We start from the raw sequence: 26,904 nt of genomic DNA, 5'->3' as shown, positions 1-26,904 counted from the left end.
CAGGGAAGGTTATTAAGCCCATGTTGATTAAGTGAACAAAAACCTCTCACCTTCCAAAAAGGCAAATAGTCTAAGAATCTTTCATTCACCTAGGAAAGTCTTTACAGAATACATGAGTCTTGCACACAGTATATGTGCATACAGCAATCTACTGATACCTATTATGCAACTGGACTCCTTCAATCCCAGTACAACTTTGCTCAGGTGTTCTCAACAGACAGTTTCATCTGAAACTTTTTACAGTAATCAGGTAAAAGGAATCTTTCTTTGGTAATGAATTTTTAAAGCTTTTTAAAATCTCCTTAATTGTATCGTTAACATGACTCTGGAAAGTCAGTAACCAAAGAATAAAACTCAAACTGATAGAAGGCAGAATGGTCTTTCTGGTCAGACTATTAAAACATAGAGCAAGTCATTCTGAAAATTAACTGCTTATAAGAAAAACTCACTTGTATTTCTCACAGAACCCCTCCGCCCCCTGCCCATGATAGATTGACTCATTACCTGAGTTGCATGGGATACCAGTTCTTTGTGATGTTGCCCAATATTGGCTGTTGAATCTATTCAGTCAAATTTTAGTTTTAATTAATAGTTTTACAATGCAAGCATAAAATCATAGTGTAAAACAGTTTTTCTTGATCAAATACATCTGGACCTACTCATGCTACATAGTTATGCTATTACTGCATAATATGGTGAATACTCACAAAGTAATACAAATAAAAAATTAACATGTAAACAAGACATAACATAAACAGCAGCTTCAGTCAAACACAAGGCACAGTATATCCCACACCACAGAGGAGGAAAGCCTAGCATAAAATGCCATGAGTGTTAGAGGGTAAAACACCAGGTTAAGAGGTTATATATACAATCTTATACAAAATCTGTGGATTTAAAGCTGGCTTTTAGAAGGATGTCTGTTCACTAATAGTATCTCATAAACCGCCTTGCAAATCCTCCTTGCCTTTGCTCCTGGAATAACTTTGTTTGACAGAGTAAAATATCATTATTATTTTTCCTATCACCATCTTCTTAGTAAGGGTAGGTGAGTAGATTTCATGCCTAGTCTTACACATTTTCTGACGATTGTGCAAGGTTACATGTAAATACTGAGCTCCAGAAGGAAGGAGATTACAGATAAGAGATGTGCTATAACTGAATCTCATCCACGGTGATATAATTGAGTTATTATAGTATTCAACGTACAGTTCCATTATGTAAATAGGTGTTGAATTTTGAGGTGATTTTGTTGAGTATGTAATAAAAATTAGTTTTTAAAAGAAGCTCAAAGTGACTACATTTATCAGAAATGTGAGGGAAAGTGTCCTTCCTCTGCTATTGTCTGTAGAAGGAAAACTTGCCACCCTCACCAGCCAGTCAGGAGCTCACCATTATTTAGGGCTTGTCTTCACTATAGGCTAAATCGGTGCTGGGATCGATGCAGCGGTGTCGATTTAGCGGGGTCTGGTGAAGACGCAATAAGTCGATGGGTGTGCACTCTTCTGTCGACTTCAGTATTTCACCTCCCGGAGAGATGGAAGCTAAGTTGGCAGGAGAGAATCTCTTGCCGACAGTACGGTGTAGACTCCGTGGTCAGTCAATGTAAGCTACGTCGCTCAGGGAGGTGATTTTTTGACACCCTTGAGCAATGTAACTTACATCAACCTAAGCAGTAGTGTAAGGCTAGGCTTTAGACAGTTGCAACACTCTTAGTCAAATACAGTCCTGCTCACCATTGAAGTTCATGGGACTGCTTGCAAGAGTAAGCTGAATAGGATTTCACCCTTTGGTTGCTACAAGACATAGAGAAAAATCAGCATTACAGAGGTGGTGATAACTGATAACACACAGAAAAAAATTATTGATAGAGGTGTTGCAAGAAAGTTTAAGAGTATGCATCAACTGTAGATGGAACTGTGGAATGTAACTGCTGTTATTGTTGGTACCATATAGAAAACTAATGGGAGAAATCCAGTAAGTGTGTTGGATCTAGTTTATCCCTCATTCTCACTAGTGACTCTTCTGTGTGTGATAACTCATCTTAAAAAAAAAAAAAATGCAGTCCCCTCCTTGTGGATCAGAAATAATGGGAGTGGGGAGGAACAGTCTCCATCCTTCAATTTCTTATGTGAGTAATATTTCTTCCAAGCAAATAACCCAATTGAAAGCAATGGGAATACCTTGTATTAATAACTATGTGTCAGTGCAAATAAGCACCAAAGAAGGTTTTATATTTTTACTGGCATTAAAACAAGAAATCCCCTCTAATGAAGAAATGGGAAAAAGGTGTAAGGTAAAAAATTGATAGAGAAGATTGTAAACAGATATGAAGAGTAGTTGTAAATCATGGGAAGAAAAAGGTCTCCTATGTGAACATATTGGTTTAACCAAGGGGGACACATTAGTGCTGGAAAGAAACCCCTCAAATTGGAAAAATATTTTGAGCTGTATTTATCTTTTATGGATTAGTGAAAAATAAATAGCACTCTAGCAAGGGTGACCAGACGTCCCATTTTTAAAAGAACAGTCCCATATTTAAACCCTCCTGCAGCTGTTCCAACTTTTTCTTAAAAATGGACAAATTGTCCTGTATTTTCTGTATCCCCCCCATCAGTACTTGTGGGTCCTGTTGCTAGCTGGATCCCTGCTCGCTAGCCACCCGCCCACCAGCAGTGAGTGGGGGGGGGGGTCCAGTAGCCAACGATCGGTGTGGGTGTGCAAGACTGATTGCGGGGTGAGGATGCAGCACGCTGGGCCGGCTGCTCCTCCTGCTGGTCCATAGCACAGCCTTCACTGCGTGCTGGCTCTTGGCCAGCCCCCCATCCTGTTTCCGGCCAACACTGGCTGTGTGCTGCAAGCTGCGGTGGCTGGTAAGTGCGGGCAGGTGCTAGGCAGTGGCCGGTTACATGTCACCTTTGCTGCCCACACGTTGGCCCTTTACATGCTCCCCCTCTCACTGTCCTCTCCCTGCTTTGCCCCTTCACACCTCCCTCCAGCCCCGTTGCTCCTCCATATGCCCCCTGGCGGGGCACGTCCCACTGCCAGCACTGTGCAAAGAACCAGCCCCTGGTCAGAGCACTCAGCTCAGTAACAGCCCGGCCGGCAGGCTTTTTCCTTCCCCCACTGCCTGTCTGGGCCGGTGCCCTGGGAAAGCCCAAGACCCGCCGGCCCAGGGCGGTGGCCAGGAAGAGCCGAGCCGAGCCGAGCCCTGCATGTGCCAAAGCCCCAGAGAGCGCTGGCACAGGGAAGCCTTTTCGCCTCTCAGCTAAGCTCTGGAGTGGCGGAGGGGAGTGGAGGAAGTGATTTCCAGCCTGTTTGCGCCCCGACTCTGCAGACTCCACAGCAATCCCCTGGACAGGGGCTTAGCACCCTCTTCACTCGCCCTCCCCTGCTGAGCCACCTCTCTGGCCAGGTTCGCTGACACCCCTGCAGTCAGGTTCCCTGGGCCCTGGTTCACAATGTATCCTTAGGGCATAACCCCTTCCTGCCCGTGCTATAGCCAGGGACAGGAGGCAGCCGGGTTCTGTCGGTGGCCAGCAGCAGCCTGGAGGTGTTAGCTGCCTTTCAACAATGTGCAGGCAGGAAGAGACAAGCTGCTTCCAGCCACCTGGGAGGGGAGAGAAGAGATGAGCTGTGCTAAGGTATGAGCCAGGTCATCTCTTCCCCCTGCCCCGTGGTTGGAAGTAGCTCCCATCTGTTCCCTCCAGCACAGTGCCAAAAGGTGCTGCTGGCCGCATTCTGGTGTGGACAGTTACAGAAATCTGGGGAAGAGGGGCATGTGATCCTATTTGCCTCTCCGCTCCCACTCCACGTGTTGTCTCGGGAAGACACAGTGCCAGGAGAGGCGAGTCTGTCCCAGGGGCCCAGCCAGGCACGGAGGGTGGAAAGTGCCAGCCAGGGAGGGGAGGGTCAGTCGGTCACCCACCCTGTGTGAAAGAGGTGTACAGGAGTCTGTGTATGTCATCCCTCCCCATGTGAACCCTAAAGCCTTAAAGATAAGAAGGTAAATGCAAAGAATCCAACTCTGCAGTATTTCTTTTTAACAGTGAACTCAATGTTAATTTTGAACATTTGTACTGCATAGTTCTGATTGATTGCCATTGAACTCACTTGAATACAAGTAATTTTACCAGGTGTCCCATATTCAGAATAGGGAAATACGGTCACCCTCACTCTAGCACTCAACAAGGTTAGTTTTCCATTTACTGATCGCTAATAAAAGTGAATATTATTGCCCTATACCTCAGATGTGGTTGAGGCTGCTTTGTGCCGCACCATGAGCAGAACCTGACCCCAGAGCCACCAGATCCAACCCAGGAGGGAACCACCCCAATGCAAGGGGGAATCTTACAGGGGTATATAGATGGTTCAGACAAGCCACCACAAACTGTGTTGATTCTCAGTTACAGCTTGCAGCATTAGCAGCCAGCAGGTGCTCTAATTTACACCAGGGGATTGACCCTGAACTCCAGGATTGCTGAAGTGCAATGGTGATCTTTATGCCACCTTTGCACACACACAGATCTGCAATACATGCAATTCTTCATTCAGACTCTAGGAGCTGGCCCAATGTGTTTTGTGAGACCCAATTGTCACCATTCTGTATACATTCCAATACATGGAAAACTTGTATGAGCAGTTACAGTAATTATAATGACAGATTACACCCACACACATGCACACATTAAATGAGTAATTGGACAATTGGATGCACATCATTATTAAGATGTGTACCTGAATTTCCTTTTTTTGTATATTATTTGTTGTTGTTTGTCTGGATATATACATTTAGACCAGTAAAAGCTGAAAAAATTGATAGGCAGTGGAATAAAATAAATATGGAAACTGAACTCAAAGAATATTAAACATCTGCAGTTTTCCATTCTTTTTCCTAAAATTTAATTATCTGTTATATGCAGTGATTTTATTTAAACATTTACACCTTGTAATATAAAAATATAACCCCTCTGAATTAGCCCACAGTGTTATATAATTTTCACCAAAGAATGCATATATTATTATTTATTGCTGGAATAATATTGGGTAAAATCCTGGCCCTAGAGAAGCCAGTGGGAGTTTTGGCATTGACTTCAGTGAGCCAGGATTGCACCTATAGATTTTAAGCATTTTGGATAGAAAGGATTCAGCCTACATATGTGCTTGATCTATGACTTTTCAAAGTAATTTTTCTACTCTTTTTTAAGAAAGGCTAGTATCTAGTATATGGTCCCCTTAGACAGTAGCCTTATTTCCTAGCATTATTGAAGTATAGAATGAGCATTATTGACCGTTAGTTCAGACTCTTTAATTTAAAAACAAAGTAAATGAACATGCAACAGATACCTGTCTAGGCCTTGGCAGTTGTTCTAAAGGCTTGTACGGAGTGCCCCATTTTGAACAGTTACAAGGACCTGAGCTCTGATATTTCTCATGGAATATAGCCAATAAAACACTGTCATCTAAGCCAGGAAAATAGTAAACTCCTGGGGCAATCTTTTCTGCAGATTGCTTGAGAAACGTTTATTTGCTGAGTTCGTATGGTGGCTTTTGAAAATGAGATAATTGCATGGCTGAGGAGGAGATACCTTTTAATGAAACTTAAGTAGCAAACTTGTCATAAGGATTACTATAATAGAGGTTAATATAACTGAGCTCTTATTCTTTCCTTCCAGTCACTCTCCTCTGCCTCCTTTCTAAGTCACCATGAAAACACCACCATCCCCCCCCAGTGAGTTAGGCTGATATTCTACCTGTCATCTTTGATTCAGCCCTCTTTTGATGTTCACATTTATGCCATATCTAAACTTTTCTGCTTCTTCCTACACAAGAAGGCCTTTCCTCTCAGTCCACCCAGTTAAAACTTTTGTCCGGGCCCTCATCATTTTGCATCTTGACTACTAAAACTTCCTTCCTACGCATGACACCAGCCATCTTATCCCACTCCAATTGATTTTAAAAAAGCTATTATTAATCTCCTTAGCTTATTGCTCTGAATACATCCCCTCCCCCCACTTCACATCTCTCCACTGCTTCTCCCTTCTCCATTGCATCAATCACAAGACACTTCTCTTTACATTTAACACCATACAGAGCTTAACCCTCCTTTGTCTCCTGACTCAAATACATTATCTAATACATCGCTCCATCTATTCTGCCAGACGCCAATGCCCATTGATCCAATTTTCCCTCAGTCACCTTTGTGCTTTCTCCCATGTCAACCTTTATGTCTAAATTCCATTCAAACACTACATTATCCTCTTTCAAGTCCATCCGTAAAACTCATCCTTCTCAACAATGGCTAGGCAGCTAGTGTGCTGTGCTATTTATGCCAAAAATGATTATTTTATTAGTATACTGTCACCTTGTCAGGGGTGGAGGGGTTTCAGGTCTGATTCTGGCAGCAACCTCCTGGTGGTATTACTCTGGGTTATGTCGCCCAGCGGCGGGAGTCACTGGCCACGTTGTCCAACAGTGGGAGTCACTGGGGTAAGGGAACCTGGGCCCTCCCTGCTCTACCAGGTTCAAACCCTGGGCCCAGTAAATAGTAGTTCAGAATGTGCAGCCTAGGGCAGCAGCTGCCCCTACGCCTGCTCACTGGGCCACTTCCTACCCTGGCTTCTGGTCCTCTGTTGGTGTCACTGGTTCGCCTCTGGGTCAATCCTGAAGTCCTCTCTGTCTGTGCTCCAGTACGTCTTCCTCTCGCGGTCACCTCTTGTTGTCATTTACCCCTGTGATTGAAAGGTCTGGAGCGGCTTGGCGGTGAGGCCTGGGCCTAGCCACATGGGGCCTCAGCGGCTTCTTGTCAGGAGCCTGCAACATACAACTGCTCCCCTGGTCCGTCTGCCCTGACTGAGCTGAGCTGCTCCCTTTTGAGCTCCGCCTCTCTGTGAGCATGCCCAGCAGGGGCATCTGGGCCCAGAGCTGCTCCTGAACCCTTTTCTTTACCAGTGTGGGGTTTATACACCCTCTCACACATCCCATCCATTTCCCCATTTGCTTTGTCCTCTTGTTGTGTCTGATCAAAACTGTATGCCAAGACTGTAAGCTATTTGGCACTGATACTGTTGATCCTTGTTATATATGGTGAACTCTTAGCACCTTGATCACTAAATGGAGCCTCTAGATGCTAAACAGTGCAAGCAATAATAATAGTATAAGCAGTGGACAATAAATGTATTCTTCTGTCTATCCAGCCATATAGTTTAATCTTGTTTGTATATGTAAATATGTATATTAGAGAAACAAGGTGGGTGAGGTAATACCTTTTATTGGACCAACTTCTGTTGGTGAAAGAGACAAGCTTTTGAGCTTATACAGAGCTCTTCTTCAGATGTGAGTATATAAAGCCCACTAGTGACTCAGTGTTATAGATCTCCAGCCATGCCAATCTGCAGAGGATATGGGTCCAGGATGATGAAATGATGAGGGAGGGGGCACTACGCTAACCTGGTCTTGGGATGTCTGCTCTCCGTAAGCAAGAGGAAGGAAAACATAGATAAGGGACTCAGGAGTCCACTGTTCAATTTTCTGTTCCACCACAGATTTCCTGAGCGACCTTGGACAAGCATTTAATCTCTCAGTTCCCCATCATTACTTCACAGGCATGTTTTGAGGATAAATGCTTAAAAAGATTGCTAGGTGGTAAGATCCTGTGGCAATGGGGCTATACAAGATCGTTAGGAAACTAGAATAGCATGGGGATGTGAATGAGGGAGGTCCTAATATTGCAAAAATATAGGAACGGTTACATTACAGTGTACGAGATTATGAATTTCAATTTGTTATTTGAGGGATCTAGTCATAAATAATTTCAATAATCTAGTAAAAAATTATTTTGCTTTTTATTGTGCAAAATTTAGGGGGCAAAGTTAAGTTTGGATAAGTGATGTAAAATGAGCAGTGTGAGTGGAGGATATGACAATGCAAATCATGATGGATCCTTCTAATAATCATTTGTAGACACTATTTGGGGTGTGTTTTGGGGGGGGAAATTGTTGTAAAGAAAGTAATATTGATTTTGGGTGTTAACTGGAGTCCATTAAAACACATTTTCCCTCTGTTTTTTAATACTAGTGTTTGTTTTAAACTATATATATGCATTTGTATATCAGGTGAATACTATGAATTATTTATATATATAATATATACACGATACAGCGTGTGTGATGTATCTATAGAAGTTCACAGTATGTACATCACACATGCATGTGCATATATACACACACACACACACACACACACACACACAAGGTGTTTGTGCATGTGTTTGTGTACTGTATTAACGAAATGTAGAAACTGTCTTTAAAGAACTTGCTTTAAATAACTTCTTTTTGGATTCATTTAGCAGCAGCAACAGAAGAACCAGAGGTGATTCCAGACCCAGCCAAGCAGACAGATCGAGTGGTGAAAATAGCAGGAATAAGTGCTGGAATTCTGGTATTCATCCTCCTCCTCCTAGTTGTCATATTAATTGTCAAAAAAAGGTAAGAATATTAAATTTTCCTTTCTCCTCCTGTTTCTTCTATACTGAATAATCCAAGAATATTCTTTCACAGATCATTTCAGGGAAAGACAATTGTCAGGACCAATAGCTGAATAAAATATATGCTCAGCATTTGAGTGGATTCTTATTTCCTCTTATTAGTTATTAGAACACTGTTTTTATACTAAATTTTGAGATATATATAAATAAATAAAATGAGGATTGCTGTCATTTTGAGGTCTAGTATCTTTACTTTTTTGTTATTCATTTCCAAGTAGCTTTATTTTTAAAGTTGTAAAGCTATACAGGAGTGCATTAAAAAGATAAAATTGAAATTCATGGATTCTTATTTACTTATTTTCCTTCCATATTGTAAACTTTATAGAGATTTGATTCCATATGCAGTCCTTATGAGTCCTTTGTTATAAATTGTCTGACTTTTCTTGCAAAATGTTTTAAATATTTTTGATATATTTGGCCCCATTCTTGTAAATCTAGAAAATAATATGTATTTTTTAAAAAATCACTTTACATCACTATAAAATTATTTGGTGAGTCCTTAGTGCATGATTTACTTATTTTTTAAGAAAGTATTAATCTGAATGAAATTCCGGTGGTTTTAGTACTTTTCACAGCCAGAAAACAAGCAATAGCACCATCTTCTGGAATTATAAAATGATAACTCTACACAAAAGGCTAATTTAATTTAAATGGTACTACAGTATACTACTTGTGCATTTTAAAAATATGCTTAACTTTTCAGTACTTTCAACTCTTAACCTCCCATAAAATTTCATAATCTATTTCTATAAATTCTTAGTCAGAACATCTGAACTATTAATACAAACAATGAGTCCCTCATTCCCTCTTTTTTCCCTACACCTAATCCTTTACCCCGATCCCTCTCAGGATGCACAAACCAGCATGTCCTGCTTAAAATGAGATCTTTTTCTTCCAGAGGTTTGTGCATTGCAGTCTTTTTTTTCCCCCTCGAATTCTTAACAAAGAATATATTTGTAAATGTTGCATATGTTAAACTGAAATGACGTTTTCTATTATTTTTAAAAAGTAGAAAAACATTAAAATTGTGCCTAAAATCATACTACATGTTATAATTAATGGTTTCCATTAGATTTTTTTTAATGTATTGCCTCTTTACAATTACCCCTGGAGATATATAACTTGGAGAAGAAACGTCTGCATTAGAAACATTAGGTATGCTTATAGTATTCTGTGTTAGTTAGCTACATATGTGATTTTCCAAACAGTGCTTTCACTTCTCTCTGTTGACTACCTCTGTGGTTAAGAATTATATGCATATACAAAAGAGCAAGTCATAATGTTTTAAAGACATAAATTCTTATTATTTTCTCTATTTACACAAATTGGGAAGAGCAATATATAGATTTTTCAACTTTCAGCAAGGAATTTTGCTTGATCTGTATTGCAAGGTGTATCGCTGGGACATATCTTTTCGCTATGGTCCCCTCATATTTGATAGAAGATTGTATGTGACTAGCTCCCCATTATATATTGCCAGTCACTTCCAAATGGGATTGGCTAATCTTGTGGGTAAGAACTGCATAAAACTTCAAGGGGTGTGAAAACATTCGTTAGCAGATGTATTCATTCTTACATTCAAAGCCTTCCTGAACTCTTGCTTTCACTAGTTTTTAAATGAAGATTTAATTCCTAATGTATTAAATTGCTTGATGAAGATAAATTAACAATGTCAGTAAAATGATACTTTAAAACTTTTCTCCATGTATGAAACCCTGCAAGCAATAATATGTTAGAAGTTATACTTGATCATCTGTCTAAAAATGCATAATACATTAAAACTTCTGCAACATTCTGTATTCAAAATAGGTGGGAAAATTAACCTATTTAATGAATCTTTAATGTTTGGTAATTTTTCACAATGATAGCTTAATTGGTCGTCTGCTGAAAATATAATAGATCTTTCAGTTTTTTCCCCTCAGGAAAAGTGGACAATTTTTTAGATCAACCCTTAGTCAAGGTCACTTACAACAAATATATAAAAGTTAAGACAATGGTATACACATACCTAAGTTAATTCAGTCCCTCTGGTGAATCAGGACAATTTGTATAATAAATCCATGAACAGATGGAACATCTCTTTCTCTCTCTGTCTCTCTCGCACACACTCTCTCTCCCTCTCTCTCTCTCACACACACACACATGCAAAGACACATTTCAGTTAGGTTTGATGGGATTGAAAATTTGATAAGTTACATATCAGCATACATATCCAATGATTCCATAATGTAGTATCCCTTTTGATACCTGAGATTGATTATAAGCTATTATATAGGAAAAATTAACAATACAATAAATTTACTCATTCCCATGGGTTTAATAAGTCTCATGTTAACATAGATCTCTAAATTTGATTAAATGTGGCTTTATCTTTTAATGAAGAAAAAAACCTGAATGGTAAGCCGTTCTGTTCATGATTTCACAAGTCTAAGAGATGTTTTATGCTTTGCCTGATCATTTTGTGCAAATTGCTTTACATTCAACTGGATGAAACTCTATTGGCTCTTACAGTTTTACAAAGTAATCAAGCTAAGAAAAGGGATACTGCATCTTTCAAATAGCAATACCAGTTTTTTTTAATTGTTGGACTATTTCCAAATGTATTTCATTTCCTTCCATTTGTTTACCTTCCATATTTTTAAATGCTTAGCATGCATACATCAACATTTCTGACTTTAAGATTTAAAAATATTAAATATATGTTTGCATTCAGAAAATGTGTGTATATATAGGTATTAGTATACACATACATCTGCTGTAAAATGTGTATTGTGTATGGTATGATTGTAAACATATATGTACATACAGTATGTTTGCAAACATATATGTACACCTGTGTACCAGTAACAACTTTAAAATGTCTTCATTAAATTTAGTGGTTTTCTGACCAAGTATATTAATACAATCTTTAGTTTTTGTAACTGAAAAGTAAAAAGCGTATTTAGTGCACAGGCTTTGTACACAGCTATTCCATTTATCATGACATTTAGGTAGTAATTGATCATCATACTATGCTGAACTTCATGTTGAAAATACATAATCCATTTAATTTTCCATTTTTTGGCAGTAGATTAAATGTCAGCATGTAATTTTCTCAAGTGATCTCTTTCTAAAAACCAAATCATTTTTATATGCCAGTGTATTTTTTTAATTGCATGGCAAAGTAAAGCTAATCAGTGCATGAGCAAGTTGAAATGCTAACCAAAGAAACATGAATTTTTCAATTTTTTTTTAAACACACATTTCTCTGCTTTGTTCAATGTGACGGAGTCACGCTTTTCATTCACCATTGCTTCTCTTTTTCCACTGTCTGTGATTTGCTTGCCAGGAGGAGCTACTATTCTTACTCCTACTATCTGTAAGTAGAAAATGGGTGACTTACTACTTTACATGTTTTAAAGATGCAGTATCCCTTTTTAAAAAAAGATAAAATATAGTCTTTATAATTTTGCTAAATTTCAATTATTGATACATTTCCTTAGTCTTAGGGGGTCTAAAGGTTCCCTTGTGGTTTTCCTATTTTACCTTGTTTTTTTTTTAAAGGGATATTGTATTTATAACTGTATAATGAGATTTTTACTCTTTGCCTACCTTTTTTCCATAATTATCATTTTAGTTAGTATAGGCACATTTTGATTTGCATTCTATATCAAACTTACACGTCACACTACAAAATGTCTTGTGTAGTAGCTATCCTATAGGGAACCATGGTTGTGAATCACTATTTTTTGTTTTTATTTAACACGAACAAGTCAATGGAGAGAAAGTACATTTGCAGCTGATACTGCGTAACACCTGTAGTATGCAAATCAGAAGTAAATTTCAAACATGTAAACAGGCTCTTGCATGCTGCCTGGAGGGCAGGGTGTTTACAGTGGTGGGAGCAGCAATGGGAAGGGTTTTTACAAAAATGTCTGTTGTATACAAGGTCTTTCTCTGTTGCTCATTGGGCAGTCTGCATATGCAAGTAAAAGTATTATTTTATACTGTGTAGCAGAATTATATTTTTGTCCGCGTTGGCCAAATTGAAATTTTGTAAGCTCTGTAATGATGTAGACATTGATTGAGCAAAGTGCTTGAGCATGTGCTTAACTTTAAGGATGTGCATAAAGTCCCATTGATTTCAAAGGGACTAAAGCAGTGGTTTTCAAACTGTGGGTCGTAACCCAGTACTGGGTCGCGGAATGTAAGGCACTGGGTCACGGCGGCTCTGGTCAGCACCACCAACCAGGCCTTTAAAAGTCCCATTGGCAGTGCTGCCCGGCTAAGGCAAGCTACTCCCTACCTATTTCAACACCGTGCTGCGCCCCGGAAGTGGCCAGCAACAGGTCTGGCTCCTAGGCCGGGGGGCCACGGGGCTCCACATGTTGCCCCTACCCCAAGCACCAGCTCCGCACTCCCTTTCGTCGGTTCCCAGCTGGAGAGGCGGTGCCTGTGGGAGGGAGTCGCTTGCACACCTCTGCCTAGGAGCCAGACCTGCTGCTGGCCGCTTCTGGTGTGCAGCACGGTCCACAGTGCCAGGACAGGTGGGAAGCCTGCTTCTGCACCCCTGCTGCGCCACTGACAGGGAGCCGCCGGAGGTAAGCCTGTACCCCAACCCCACGCCCCAACCACCAGCCGTGAGCCTGCCCCCCAAACTCTGAGGTCCCTCCTGCACCTCAAACCCCTCATCCCTGACCCCACCCCAGAGCCTGCACCCAGAGCCCTGACCCCCTCCTGCACCATAACCCGCTACCCCAGCCCAGAGCTCCCTCCCACACTCCAGACCCCTCATCCACAGCTCCGTTGGGTCGCGGGCATCAACAATTCGCTTTAACTGGGTCGCCAGAAAAAAAGTTTGAAAACCACTGGACTAAAGCATGTGCTCAGCGAGTACCTGATTATGGATGCCCCTCTACATTTTTATTTAAACGGGTTATTTACTTGACTTCTTTTAATAAAGTGGAAAAGCTAAACAAGCTGTTGTAAACTAACTCTGCCATTCTCTACTTCATTGTGATGAATTGTAATTTCCTTGTTAAATAAGAATTGCTTCAGCCAAAGATAATTAACTGCATAGTTTCATACTATGATAGAGCTCTTTTTCCCTCTTGACACCCCTTGAAACACCCACCTGCCTTAGGTTTATGCACTTGGATCCTTTGATAGATAATGAGAATCATTTACGCTTCTGTCAGTCTCAGGTACTTACATAATAAATTGCTTAACTGTCTGACCGGATGTGCCTTTAGAAAACATCAGGCCTACAAGGAGTCAATAAATTGCAGTGCTAGAACACAATGGGCCTTTTTTGAGGAAGTTGACTTCGAGCAGAAAAATTAGTAGTGAACTACTGTTGTACATTAATAAGTTGTAAAGCTTTTCAGTGGCTGCTGATTTATGTAGCATAGCTAGCAAATTTTGATACAAAGTGGTGCTTTAAAGGGGGGCTTAATATAGCTGAGAGATTAGACTTAATAACCCTTTTTGTTCCTTTCCAGAGGTGGCCTTCAAAGCTAGGAGCCTTCCAAATGGGAGCTTTAATGTCTGGAAAATATCTGAAAGGCTTTGATACTAGAAAACTAGACTCTGAACTAGAAATGCCAGTTTCAGAAAAGCTTTGACAGAATTAGAGAGCAGTAATAAATCTGGAGCATTTTCAGTTCTGGGGCTTCTATTTTTATGGATTTTAAAGGTTTGTTCAGATGGAGTATTACATAAACAAACTTTGCTAATTACTCTAAAAATGCCTGCCTGGAGAGAATCTATATCATAAAGTGTTTTAAAGAGACACCAGAAATGTATTATTCACTAATGGAACCATGCGAACATGTTTATTTTTGGACATCAGAATTCTAAATTTTTGACCCCTCGGGCTTTAATTAAAGAATAATAGTCTGAGGAGACCTTCAAGACGTCCTTAACAGACTGGTGGTTGTTAGGATGAAAGTGTCAAGGAGAGGAAGGAGTTAGATCAATCTAAGAATCTTCCCTGCTTGATTATATATGAGGAGACCAGTTTTCAGGTCTGCTGTGCCTTGTCTATCTTCAACACTTCTTGGTGGGCCTTAAAAGCTTAATTAAGTTTGTGAAACCTGAGAAACAGACTTCAAAGGAATTAGTATCTCGTGAAGAGACAGCCCCACTTCCTATTTCTGGACACCAGGGTAGATCACTTCCCTATTCTGGTCTGTCGTAAATCCTAGCACATACCAAGCTGATGGTATACATAACCTACAGTAGTGTTTTCCTCACCAACCTCTCCTGTGTAGCTGCAGAATATTGAAATTTTGCAGCCAACACTAGAAAGCTCTAACAGAACTTTTATCCTATGAAATATAAGATAGATATGCAAATTGTAAAAGCATTTAACACTATGGTAATAACATTGCTTTTGGACAGAAAAAGGTCATGAAATTAAACTGCTTTTTAAAAATATTAGATTTTCAACATACAGTATTTGCTATGCTGATTACCTCTTTTCTATATGGTGCTTTTGGTTCATCCAAGAAGACCATGCTAAATGGTTATCTTAGCCATACTGCTTTGAGCTGTAGTTGTTACTACAACAACAATTTGGAATATTTAATAATATTTTAATATAATAAAATGTATGTAGATCATTCATAAAGAACAGAAGAACACTTTATTAATTCCCTGAACATTTAAGACTTTAACTATAGTAGTCTTAAAATGACGACTGTAATCTATCGGCTCTGACTTCAAAGGGCAATGAGTCACTTGCAGTGCTGCATTCATAAGGAGAGTTTCTTGAACTATTTCCTCAATGTGCAATTCAGGTGCAGTGACTGTTAAATTTTGGTTTTAGCTGTACAATTCAGGGTGCTACGGCATTTGTGTGTGATACAGTCACAGTCTGTGGTTGCTAATTCAAAAAATCTTGTGTTCTCAAATTTCATAGAATACAGATTTTTCTGAACAAAAAAGTTAGAATCAGGGAAGATAAAGAAATCTCATACCATTTAGTATTGTGTCTATAAAGGGAAGGAGCAGCTCCTAACATGAAATGTACCATTAATCTGCATTGAATAATTATGTTGTGTTGTTGGATTTCTTGGCTAATAAAGTAATCTCAGTGGTAAAATGATTTTTCCCTAATAGGAAGAACAGGGAAATGAATTATCCAGTTATAAAATCCAAATGTAGACTTAAATGGGGATGATTGATAAAATTGCATGTACAGATGATAATTTATCATTTTACTTAAAATATAACTATAACCTCTAATTTGTTTATATTAGTATAATTACTCTCTAGAAAAAAATTAATAATCACTAGGTAGGGAAATAAGAATGTGCATATTAAAGTATTTATGCAGCATAAATATTATATTCTCTCTTTCTCTCATATAGCAGGAAATATAAGTGCAGCTATGCTTATTGGATCATTGGCCAGTGCTTGTTGCCACCAAGCCTCACTCACATGCACCGTTAATTACTATTGCAGGTGTTAATGTTTCATCAAATATTAAGGTGTTTTGGGTTGTTGTTTTTTCTTGGCTGGGCAGCAAACTTGCTAAGAAACGCAAGGATGCCATGGGGAACACCAGACAAGAAATGACACACATGGTGAACGCGATGGATCGGAGTTATGCTGATCAGAGCACCCTTCATGCAGAGGATCCCCTCTCAATCACATTTATGGACTCTCATAACTTCAGCCCCAGATGTAAGTACAACAGTGCTAGATCCTATTGACTGTAGTTGGCTATAAGGGAATTGGAAAGGCAGGTTAGTGTGCTTTTCTGGATTGTTGCATATTGCACTGGTTCTCAACCAGGAGTATGTGGAGGTCTTCCAGGGGGTACATCAGCTCATCTCAATATTTGCCTACGTTTACAACAGGCTACATAAAAAGCACTGGTGAAATCAGTGCAAACTGAAATTTCATACAGACAATGACTTGTTTATACTGCTCTGTATACCATACACTGAAATGTAAGTACAATATTTATATTCCATGGTAAAAATGAGAAAGCAAGCAAATTTTCAGCAATGGTGTGCTGTGACACTTCTGTATTTTTATGTCTGATTTTGTAAGCAAGTAGTTTTTAAGTATTCTGAAAGTTGGGCTACACAAGACAAATCCAACTCCTGAAAGGGGTACAGTATTCTGGAAAGGTTGAGAACCGCTGGCATATAGGACCAATCTTCAAATGTAGATTTCAGTGGGAAATAAGAGAAATAAAAATGTTTAGAAAGGAATGCTTATGTATAATGGATTGGGAGTATTTTTCCATAGGAGTGTGTCATGTTTGATATGCTTACAGCCAGTTATATTTAGTACTGATTAGTACACCTTCTAGAGTCAATTCTGTGTTTTTAGAGTACCTTTTTAAATTGCATTCCAAAATTTTCTTTTCCCAGGCAAGGGCATCGTATACCAAAATATTAAATAATGACTATTTTGCACAATGTCTGTAACCATAAACAATTAGCTTTTTTTTTTTTTTAAAAGAGCTCCAAATAAGTTTCTCCCTTTTGGAGGTGAGGTGCTTGCAACAGGGAACAACAATTCAACTTCCCTTCCTTTTGTAAAATGCATGTTTGCTGGCATACCTGGAGGTTTGCTACATACTTATATTTCTTTGAAGACAGGAAGGGTTATTACTGAAATGTGTAGTTTTGAGACTCCCTTACTATAGTACTTCTAAGGTCATGACTCAGGAAGGCATTTAAGTCCATGTTAAGCATGTGATTAAGTGCTTTCCTGGATCATGGTCTATATCAGTACTTGCAAATACTTCATGATTCATTTCAGAACTGAGTAGTAATTATAACAGTGATCTTTGATCTCTTGCATTATTGCTCCTTAATATTGTTGGAGAAAATTTAAAATGTAGGTGATAATGTCAAAAATTAGTTTTTAACTTTTTTGCACTTGGAGGCAGTTAGAACTCTGAGCAGAAACTCTCTTGGTGGTTTGGCAGCAGTGTGTTATTATGTGATATAGGAAACAAAATTTGGGGGTAACCTTAGATCTCGCTGTTCAGGTCAGTACAGCTCAATATGCTGTGGAGACGACATTCTTTAAATATCTCTTATCCAGTTTAATACCAACCTAGCTTGCCACTTCTGTATGGAGTTAAGGTACTATACTAGTGGCTGTGTACAGTTGTGGCTAGAGTTGGTCAGAATTTTGCCAACGACTGCTAATTCATCAGAATCTAAACAAGAAATGAGGTAGGGCTCCTTTGGCCACCTGCCTGGTTTCCTGCCAGCTCTCTCACCCAACTCTTCAACAGCCAGTCTGGAAGCCCTGGGAATGCTGACTCACAGGCTTCCAGGGTCTGCAGCTTTGGAGAAGACAACCAGGCAGATTGCCCTGTGGCTCTGACTTTATTCCATTTTACAGAAAATTTTGAATTTTTTTGTTCTCGTTCCAAATCAGATTTTGAAATATCAAAATCCTCCATGAAATGGAGTACATTTCTCCCAACAGCTCTAATCATGGCCTGTAAAATCCTGCCAGTTTTAACTAAGGTATGGTTATGTCAGTAGGTGCAGCGTTTCCTTGTTTTTCCCTGTACTTACTACAGGAAATACCTTGAGTACTACAAATAATGAGGCTATTAACTACAAACATTTATTTAGTTTTCTAAGATAATTGGAAAGCTTTTAAGGAATACCCTTTGTTATTGGAATTGGGGTATTTGGGTAAATGTTGCATATTAAGGGATGGTTTGGGTTAAAAAGGAAAGGCATAGTTCTGTAAAAGTGAACTATTACATCACTGCTAATGAAGACTAGTGGGGGACCATGTTCCTTCCAAGAATAAAAGCTTATTGAGTTAAATGCATATGATATCTTATTGGACTTTACTGCAAATAAGAATCTCTTCTGCTTGTATCCTTATACTTAGGAACATCATCACCTAATTTAATGCTGCTGAAGTTTAGTTTGTCTTAGCTATTAATATAAATATACTGCACATACCCTTTCCCCTCTGTTATGCATGATGTCCAGTAAACTGGAAGTATACATTCTCTATTTTCTGTAACAAAATTAATGGGAGTTTCACTGTGCATTTATCATGTTGTTTTTCTTCTTAAAAATACACTAATTGAGGGTAATGTATTTCTTCATGAGCTTTGTTTTCCTGCAGTGCCCAATGATCCACTTGTGCCGACTGCTGTGTTAGGTGAGGACCTAGTCCTTCATCCTCTGTTCCTGCATGGATTTCATCTCCTTGCATGGTTTATAGCTCTGTCAACAAATATATTGTGTGCAGTATTGAAGCTGCTTGTTTTAGATAATAGATAGCCAAGCTATTATCAGACAATGCAGGTGTATTCAACTCTATACTCAGTTTATCAGCTCAGTTAAAGTTGAAATAAGTGTCAATAAAAAAAAAAAGAGCAAGAGAGAGAGAGCATTCTTTAATTCTTGCATTTAATAATTCCCCATGGCACTAGGACTAATCCAGATGAATTGATCTGTGAGGCTAGGACCTGGAGGAGTGGGGGGCAACAAAACAAAAACCTGTATTATGATTAGATAGCACCCCAAGCTCTATTTTCTAACTAAAGAATGGGGAGAAGGGGGAGATTAAATATCTAATATGCAAGAAAGATTAATAAAATCTTTCCACCCTTTATGTAATTACAGTTTTCAAATGCCCCTGAGTGATAGGCAGTGGTGACTTTGGAATTATTGCAAACATTGAAGAGGTTTTGTTTTAATTTATTTTATTCTATTTTTGGTTTTACAAACAATATTGAAGAACTTTGTTTTATAGAAAATGGTTTTTAAAATGCAGTGGAAAAATGAAATTTGTATCCTGTTTTCTGACTTGATATAATCTAATGAATGATATTAGAGTTCAGTCAGTTACCATGGCTGCTTTAATACTAAAAAGTCAGCAAAATTAGACTTTCTGATTGGGTGGTATTTAAAAATTGAACTTTCCCTAATGTGTTTCTTTGGGAGACTTTTTTCTAATATGCATTATCTCAGGCTTTTACTATTCATGTAGGCCACGTCCAACTATATTTGCAATGACATTAGAACTACTGAAACTACTAATTCATCTAGGTGAAACAAATTTCTTGATTGCCAATGGTAAATCTGTTGAAACTATACTGTGACATATAACTGTGAAGAGCAAGCGCTAGGGGTTAATTGAAGGAGAGTTTAATAGTTTTTGTATGTATTCACATCTCGGCATACTTTTCGTTTGTTTTGCAGAGATGAGCAGTTTTTCATATGACCAGAACTATAATAATTAGTCTTATTTTAGCTAAAGGTTGTGTTAGGTTGTAGTGGTACTAGACGTTTGAAAGATTTTTTTAGTTCCGTTTCTTCATTTTTAGCATGCTAGTGTCTCATTCCATTCTACATACATTATCTAGTAGTTAGTTACTCTGATAATTTTGGTTTTCTTAGATCCATACCATTCCATTGGATTCAGTGGGGAGCTCTACTTAAAAATTGATGGCGTGATATAGCCCTTATATTTTAGAAACTATTTGAAATATTATAAAGCCTCATAACTTTTAATGCTATTTATCGTTTAGTCATTTTCTAATCTAATACAGACTTCAAATAAATTTCTTATGTTCTTGTTCACTTTTTGTTTTTTGCTGCTTCAATGGGTTAAAGTGCCTATTACTGGTAAGTATAGTGGAACTGCACATCAAGAAAATGTTTAAAATGTATATGGTTTAATATGTATAATACCACAGTAAAAGTGAGTGGTACATGGCACTCATGCTATTAGGTGGTTTAATGAGGCATAAATGTATTGAAATTAGCAACTCTTGTGTAACAGCTTATGGAGCAAGGTTACTTATTTTAAGGTTGCATTTGATACAGCATTCAAGTTTTGTGCACCTTTGGCAGAATTGTAGAGAATTTTTAAATGCAGGGCTCCCTGTCCAGACCTTGAAATACTGGCTACATTGCTAGGGCTTTCTGCTTGGTTCGTTGGAAGGGACAAGAGTGGACTGATTGCAAACTGGCATGTATGGGTGTTGGATCTCTTATGGAATGATTTGGAATGATAAATCAACTTTTGCCTATGAAAACAGCAGCAACATACTTCGAGTGGCCAAGTATCCAAAATCTGGTTTCTGTATTACAGTGTATCTTCCTAAATACTACCTGTAGTTTTAATTGGAATTTTGAAAGTGGCATTCACCTTTACTTCCTGTGCTAAACAGTCAATAGAATTGCTGCTTGCTATTAGCATTTCACAAAAGAAGTTGAATCCTTGTCAGTAGTGTAAGAAGTGATCCCTTTATGGAGTTTATACATCAGTTTAGGTTTGAGTAGTATTTCTGGAATCCTTCAGGAGGAGAGGATAGTTACATATTAATTTTATAAATAGTATTTTTCTTTACATAAAATGGAGTGTGTTCAGCTGAAATCAGGACACTTGACAACTCAGCTGTTCAGCTGAAGGATAGGTGGCACAATGATAATAATTATTATTATAATGATAATTAAATTATTAATTATACTTCTGTATGTGTTGGTTCTTCATCCCAAACGGATTATGTAGGCTGAACCCTAATACGAAGATTTTTTAATAACAAGTGGTATATCTGTAATCTACAATGTTTGGTGGGGTTTTTTTGTTTGTTTTTTAAACTGGGATCTGAACTCACTGATTCTGGATGTAGAGCCATCGTGAGCTGGGAGCACTGAAGAGCTAGCCTCATTATGTTGCTTATTTCATAGTTTTGTTGTCTTCATTACAGAAGTTTGTTTCAGAAAAGTTTACATGTTAAATAACAGTGAGAAAGTGAAGTTTTCTAAAAAGTAACTATTAAAAACTAGCTTTGTAGCTTTTTAGTGAAGTGCCCTTAGACCTTCTGTTCTACAGGAAAGAGAATCTCAATCTCTTCAGTGTGTTTGCAATCAAATAAATAAATTTATTTACTTAACACCCAGAGTGTGGTAGGTGCTAGCTTGCACACTCAGGAATTTTGGGGGAAGGTGAAGTGATGAGAAACTGTAAGTCTCTGTTTCAATAACAGATTGAACATTTTACTGTAGTTGATTCATTTTAAGTGTATACACTAGTGTTAGAATAAATGTTACTTACTTCTCCGGGCTTTTGTAACCACAGATGAGAATCACAGTGCAACAGCTGAGTCCAGTCGCCTGCTGGATGTCCCTCGCTACCTTTGTGAAGGAACAGAGTCCCCTTACCAGACTGGACAGCTGCATCCGGCCATCAGAGTAGCTGATTTGCTACAACATATTAACCTCATGAAGACATCTGATAGCTATGGTTTTAAAGAGGAATATGAGGTAGAATTTCAGTGATTTATTCATGAATTACTCTATCAGAAAAACCCCTTGTGAGTACAGTATCTTGTTTGCAATGAGGGCTCTGGGTTGCAGAGGGGTTAAACTAATCGTAATGGGGTGAAAGAAAATTTGACAGAGAGATAGATAGTGGGATAATCCCAGAGGGATACCTAATATAATACCTTACATTAGGTAAGGAGAGGAGTTCTATTACTTGAGACATTCCAAATGACAGTAGTCTGGACAAAGCACTCGAAATGTCCAACAGTGAAAAATCCAGCACTGGTGGTGAAGGGTAGGTACAGATGGACAGATAACTCTCCTCCACCTCTGGCTTTGGATTCTCTGGGATGATTCTGTGAGGTTAGAATGTCAAAAACAGTACAACCAGTAAAGTGTTACAGTCCAGTTTGTATACAATTACAACTATATTTTAAAAGAAGTAATGGTTTACACTTGCTTGATAAACTGTGCTGATTAAATTTAGAGCCCTCCACCCACCACCTACTTATGGATTTAAGAGGAGAACTAAACTTAATGTGGATGCGTAGCTGTTTTCATCATACCCCTGCCATTTCCCCTCTTCACTTACACGCATTTTCCCCTTTGTCAGTGTTTTCTTATACCGTGCTTCATTTTAGGGCTTTGCTTCTATAGTACACAAAGAGCAGTGACTAGTTTAGTCCCTGATTTCTACTTCAGATGGATGGCCTCCTGCTTAATCCCTCCTTGCCCTAACGTGGGCCTATGGTGAAGAATGTGCTTTTAAGTTTGTTTCCATAGTGACTGTTCTGTTTCTGTGGCCGATCTCCCAGGTAGGGGCAGCACAACACCCCGAAAGGAAGCTATAGTGGCACATGCCTTCAGCTATTAGATACAAGCATGGAATACAAGTTGTGGGCGATGGAAAAGAACATAGAGAAAAGTCTCATCTGCCATTGCTGAGATAGCAACCTTTATTTTACACCCTTCACAATATGGAGAGGAGTTTGAAAATGTTTTGCTAGCAGTTTTAAAGTTTTAGCTTTAAAATAAGAGCACAAACAGCAAGAGTTTTAGGAGAAGTCTTCATGATTGCTGTGTTCAAGAGTAACGCCTGCTCCAGTCTAAGAAAAATTATGGAACAGGTAGTAGGTGTCTGAATCTATTGTGGTACATTATAAGAGGGGGGAGGGTCAGTCTGTGTATATTTAATCTAGATTTTCTCTTCTTTTCCTTCCTCCCCACCTTGTGAAGACCACTGAGCACATGCCTGTCCATTTCTAGCTCTTCATCAAACCTCCATCATACCTCCATCTATTTTGGGCCAGGAGGACTGGGTTTGAAATCCCTTTGGAAATCAGTCAGTGATTGATTCATTAGCCTATAGGGATTGCTGAGATAGAGACTTTCCCTCTTCCTATAGCTACATTTCTACTTCTGCTATCAAGGAAGCTAGTGGGTGACGGATCAGATAATCAAAGCTGAGATTCTTTCATGATAGAGAACTGTCAGGATATAATCATGCTATCCTAAAAAAGATGTCTTTAGTAATGTTGTTTTCAAAATTTACATAGGTTTTACCATGGTTACATTAATAATTTTATTCAAACTAATTTCCTTATTTATATATATATATATATATATTTTTAATAGAGTTTCTTTGAGGGACAGTCAGCATCTTGGGATGTCGCTAAAAAGGATCAAAACAGAACAAAGAACCGATATGGAAACATTATAGCATGTAAGTTCCTAGATGGCTTGCAGTCAGTGTTTGACTCTGCTGATATTAATTGTCATGTACTTCTGTATTTATTGAACAGTTTTTAAAGTAAAAATAAAAATGCAGTGGCACATCTGTTTATAAAATCAAGTGCTCATTATTGATCAGTGCAGAAATACAGGTCTATCTTCAGAATTTGTGCCATTGTTAAAGATTCTTTCCCTTCAGGCTAATGTGTGTTTAATTTTATGTTTGTACGTAAAATGCATGTAGAGATTAAACATGTGAGAGGGACAGAGTAATAAAATCCCTTTGAATGTTACTTTAATTGTAGTTTTGTGCAATTATAATTGTATTCCAGGTTAAAGTATATCAGACTGTCCACAGTCTCTTTTGTTGTTGTTGTTGTTGCTTGTAGCCATTGTGTCTGAACCCCAGTTGTGTAACATAGGTGTGTTTTACATTGATGGCTAGGAGCAGGGAATCCTGACTCTCTCAAATCCTTAGGCGTAATGCTTTTGCTAGCTCAGAGTATGTCTATACTTAAAATGCTACAGTGGCACAGCTGTGCCACTCTAGCGCTTCAGTGTACACATTACCCACTCCAGCAGGAGGGATTCTCTTGGTGTAAGTAATCTACCTCCCTGAGAAGCTGTAGCTTGGTCAACAGCATAATTCTTCTGTCCACCTAGCGCTCTCAATACTGGGGGTTAGGTCAGTTTAACTATGCCACTAAGGGGTGTAGACCAGGTCTTAGATTCAAACACAGGCTAAACATATTTGATTATCATTTTATATGGGAGTTGTGTATGCAATAATAATGCCACTCATAACATTTAAATGATTGAAAGCATGTTGCTAATATGCACATTGCAGTTTTTTAAGGCGCTATATATGAAGTTACATGACGGTGGGAGCAAAGGACTCATAGTCAGAACTGTTTGGGTTTCTAGTTTACCATCTCTGCCACTAACTTGTTTTGTGACTTGGAGCAAATCACATAGATTCTTTGTCTCTATTTACCTTATGTAGCATTGTGATAGCTACTGACTACACAGGGTTAATGAAACTTATTAACTGTTGTGAAATGCTTTCAGACCCTCTGACAAAAGACCCCTCTCTGTGTAACTATAAGGTAATCCCTCTGATTTAAAGATTTTAAATTATCAAGCACTAGTAGTTTCCTCAGAAGCCTTTTCAGTCCACTAGATCATTGTAATTTACAGTTGCCTGCCATTTATTTCACATTTATATTCAAGCCAGGTCTGAAGAAACTTCTATTACCTATTTTTGTTTTTTTGTCTTATATTAAACTTACAGATGACCACTCCAGAGTGATTTTGCAACCTGTTGAGGATGATCCTTCTTCAGATTACATTAATGCCAACTATATAGATGTAAGTGGTTGCATGGATTTCTGCCTTTCACCTTGCCAGCTTCTGTGTGTGAAACTTTCTGCATGTTGTGCCTACAAATTTATTGAAAGCTTTTTTTTTAATTAAGAACAAAATGTACACTTTTCTTGTTCTACGTCCCAGTACTCACTGACATTGTTGTGCTTTCTTTCACATCTGACTTTGGTTTGGCCTGTAGATTTGGCTGTACAGGGATGTAAGTACCACTATATGTGAATAACAGCATCCTATTGTAAATATTTGCTATAGACATTGTTCTTAATTACTTTACTTTTCTGTTTTTATTACTAGATATCAATGCATGCTTCATTTAATTTACCTCATGTAATATCTGTTCTTTTTTTTTTTTTCCATTTTCTTTTGTGTAAATACTTTATGTATGTACCTGTGTTAAAGAGATCGCTTAGACTGTTAACATAGTTCTAGGTATTGTTACATAAACCAGAAAAACTTCCCTCTTTAAGAAAATTTGCTGTTTATTTAAATTTTATTTTGGATGGTTTCGTTTACTAGCATTTATTTTCCCCTCCCATTTTTATGCGAGAAGCTGGATAGTATGCTGTAAAGTAGTGGTTCTGAAAGTCTATCGAGGTGGTGTTTCTAATACATGGCTTGGAAAGGAGTTGGGGAGGATAGCCTTATTTATTTTCTTAAGGGCAACCGTCATCAAGCGGAATATGTAATTAATATTTGATCTTGAGGTGCCAATTGGATATTATACAGTATATACACAAACATATATATATATATATTATTTTAGAAATGTAGTGTAAGTTTCTTGATTTCTACTGTAGATCTTTTTTCAAATTTGAATTTCCACATTTTGTCAGGAGTTCAAAGAAACAGGAATCTTGAGAGATCTCTGCCATGTGTATTGGTCAAGAAAATATAACCATGTTTAACCGAAACCTTGAGGAAAAAAGAGGGTGGGAGAATAAATAATTTGGATGAATGAAAGACCTGTAAAAATAATATCACCCAGAGTATTTACTGGGTGTGTTTTAAAGGGCTGTTTTTTTCTCAACTTCTTTTATATGTAGCACCACACTAACTCTTTTCCCTTTCTGTGGTGGTTTGTAAAACTTAAGACTCTCTAGGATATAAAGTTTCTGCTACATATATAGCACTGAATTTCTTATCTCCGCTACTGTGATATGTAGGATCAGAGATATTTTGACAAAGGACTTCCACAAAATGTTTCCCTTGGTTTGTGATAAATCCCATTTCTCAGGGGTACTGTTATCCCATGTAGACAAAAGCACCATCTCATCATAACCAAGGAGGAAGACCACAAACTTACATTGGCTCTTTGCTGAAAATATTTCTTTCTTGTTCCTGAAAACACTGTGTATAGAGAGAGTGTAACACTGTGTTAACCTTGTGTAATTTGAAGTTGGAGCTAGGTATTAAAACCTCATGGGGGATTGGATTGTCCTTCCTGGGGTGTTTTTTAAGAACACTTGAGTAATCCGGTCCATTCTAAAGACACAAATAAAATGCTGTTCAGAAGGATTTTTATGAGCTGCAGAGGAAGGTAATCAATCGTTGGCAAGGATGATTAAACAGTTCTCAGAGAGAGGCTTTGAATTGCACGGATACGCGGAAATCTGTCAGTTTAGTGGCAACAGGGGGATACAAGAAGTCTAAAGATCCATGATTCCTCTAATGAGTGTTTGACCCTGTTGGCTTAGTAAGACTGTAACACAGCAAATAGCTGGGGTTATTTCTCTCACATTCTCACAGAATGATATCACTTATATCACTTCCTCTCATACTAGTACTACTAAATTTAGTTCCTTCCTACAGCCCTGATCCTTCTACCTTATTACTAGCATCATCCCGAATAAGTTTTTGGTGACTTAATTTAGTACAGGATCCATTCATCTCGCAGTTACATGCTAATAACTGGCAGTTGATGATGATGCGCAGAACAGCAAGCAATGGAACTTAGCCAGCTAGCTGGAAAGGTTCAGTTGTACAGGTTTG

General features: G+C 38.4%; 1 protein-coding gene and 1 long non-coding RNA gene across 4 annotated transcripts in view; one reads left to right on the top strand and one right to left on the bottom strand.

Annotated features, from left to right (window-relative positions):
- Positions 1-26,904, top strand: part of PTPRK (protein tyrosine phosphatase receptor type K) — a 576,923-nt gene that overhangs the window by 523,885 nt on the left and 26,134 nt on the right. The window contains exons 15-22 of one of the 3 annotated variants that reach the window (XM_074948400.1): positions 8,348-8,486; positions 16,053-16,213; positions 18,650-18,685; positions 20,146-20,157; positions 21,617-21,801; positions 23,437-23,524; positions 24,824-24,900; positions 25,097-25,114. In XM_074948400.1, the coding sequence (XP_074804501.1) occupies positions 8,348-8,486; positions 16,053-16,213; positions 18,650-18,685; positions 20,146-20,157; positions 21,617-21,801; positions 23,437-23,524; positions 24,824-24,900; positions 25,097-25,114 (716 nt within the window). Of the gene's footprint in view, positions 1-8,347; positions 8,487-11,873; positions 11,905-16,044; positions 16,214-18,649; positions 18,686-20,145; positions 20,158-21,616; positions 21,802-23,436; positions 23,525-24,823; positions 24,901-25,096; positions 25,115-26,904 lie in introns of all 3 variants that reach the window. The other 2 variants (XM_074948398.1, XM_074948399.1) reach the window with 2 other exon arrangements.
- LOC141984895 (uncharacterized) overlaps positions 658-26,904 on the bottom strand; it is a 79,169-nt gene continuing 52,922 nt past the window's right edge. The window contains exon 3 of the long non-coding RNA XR_012638834.1: positions 658-1,796. This is a non-coding gene — a long non-coding RNA (uncharacterized LOC141984895). The remainder of the gene's footprint in view (positions 1,797-26,904) is intronic.

This window comes from Natator depressus, chromosome 3 (genome assembly GCF_965152275.1).
Source record: "Natator depressus isolate rNatDep1 chromosome 3, rNatDep2.hap1, whole genome shotgun sequence".
NCBI lineage: Eukaryota > Metazoa > Chordata > Testudines > Cheloniidae > Natator > Natator depressus.
The sequence above is the reverse complement of the archived record's forward strand: the minus strand, read 5'-3'. Positions and strand labels throughout refer to the sequence as shown.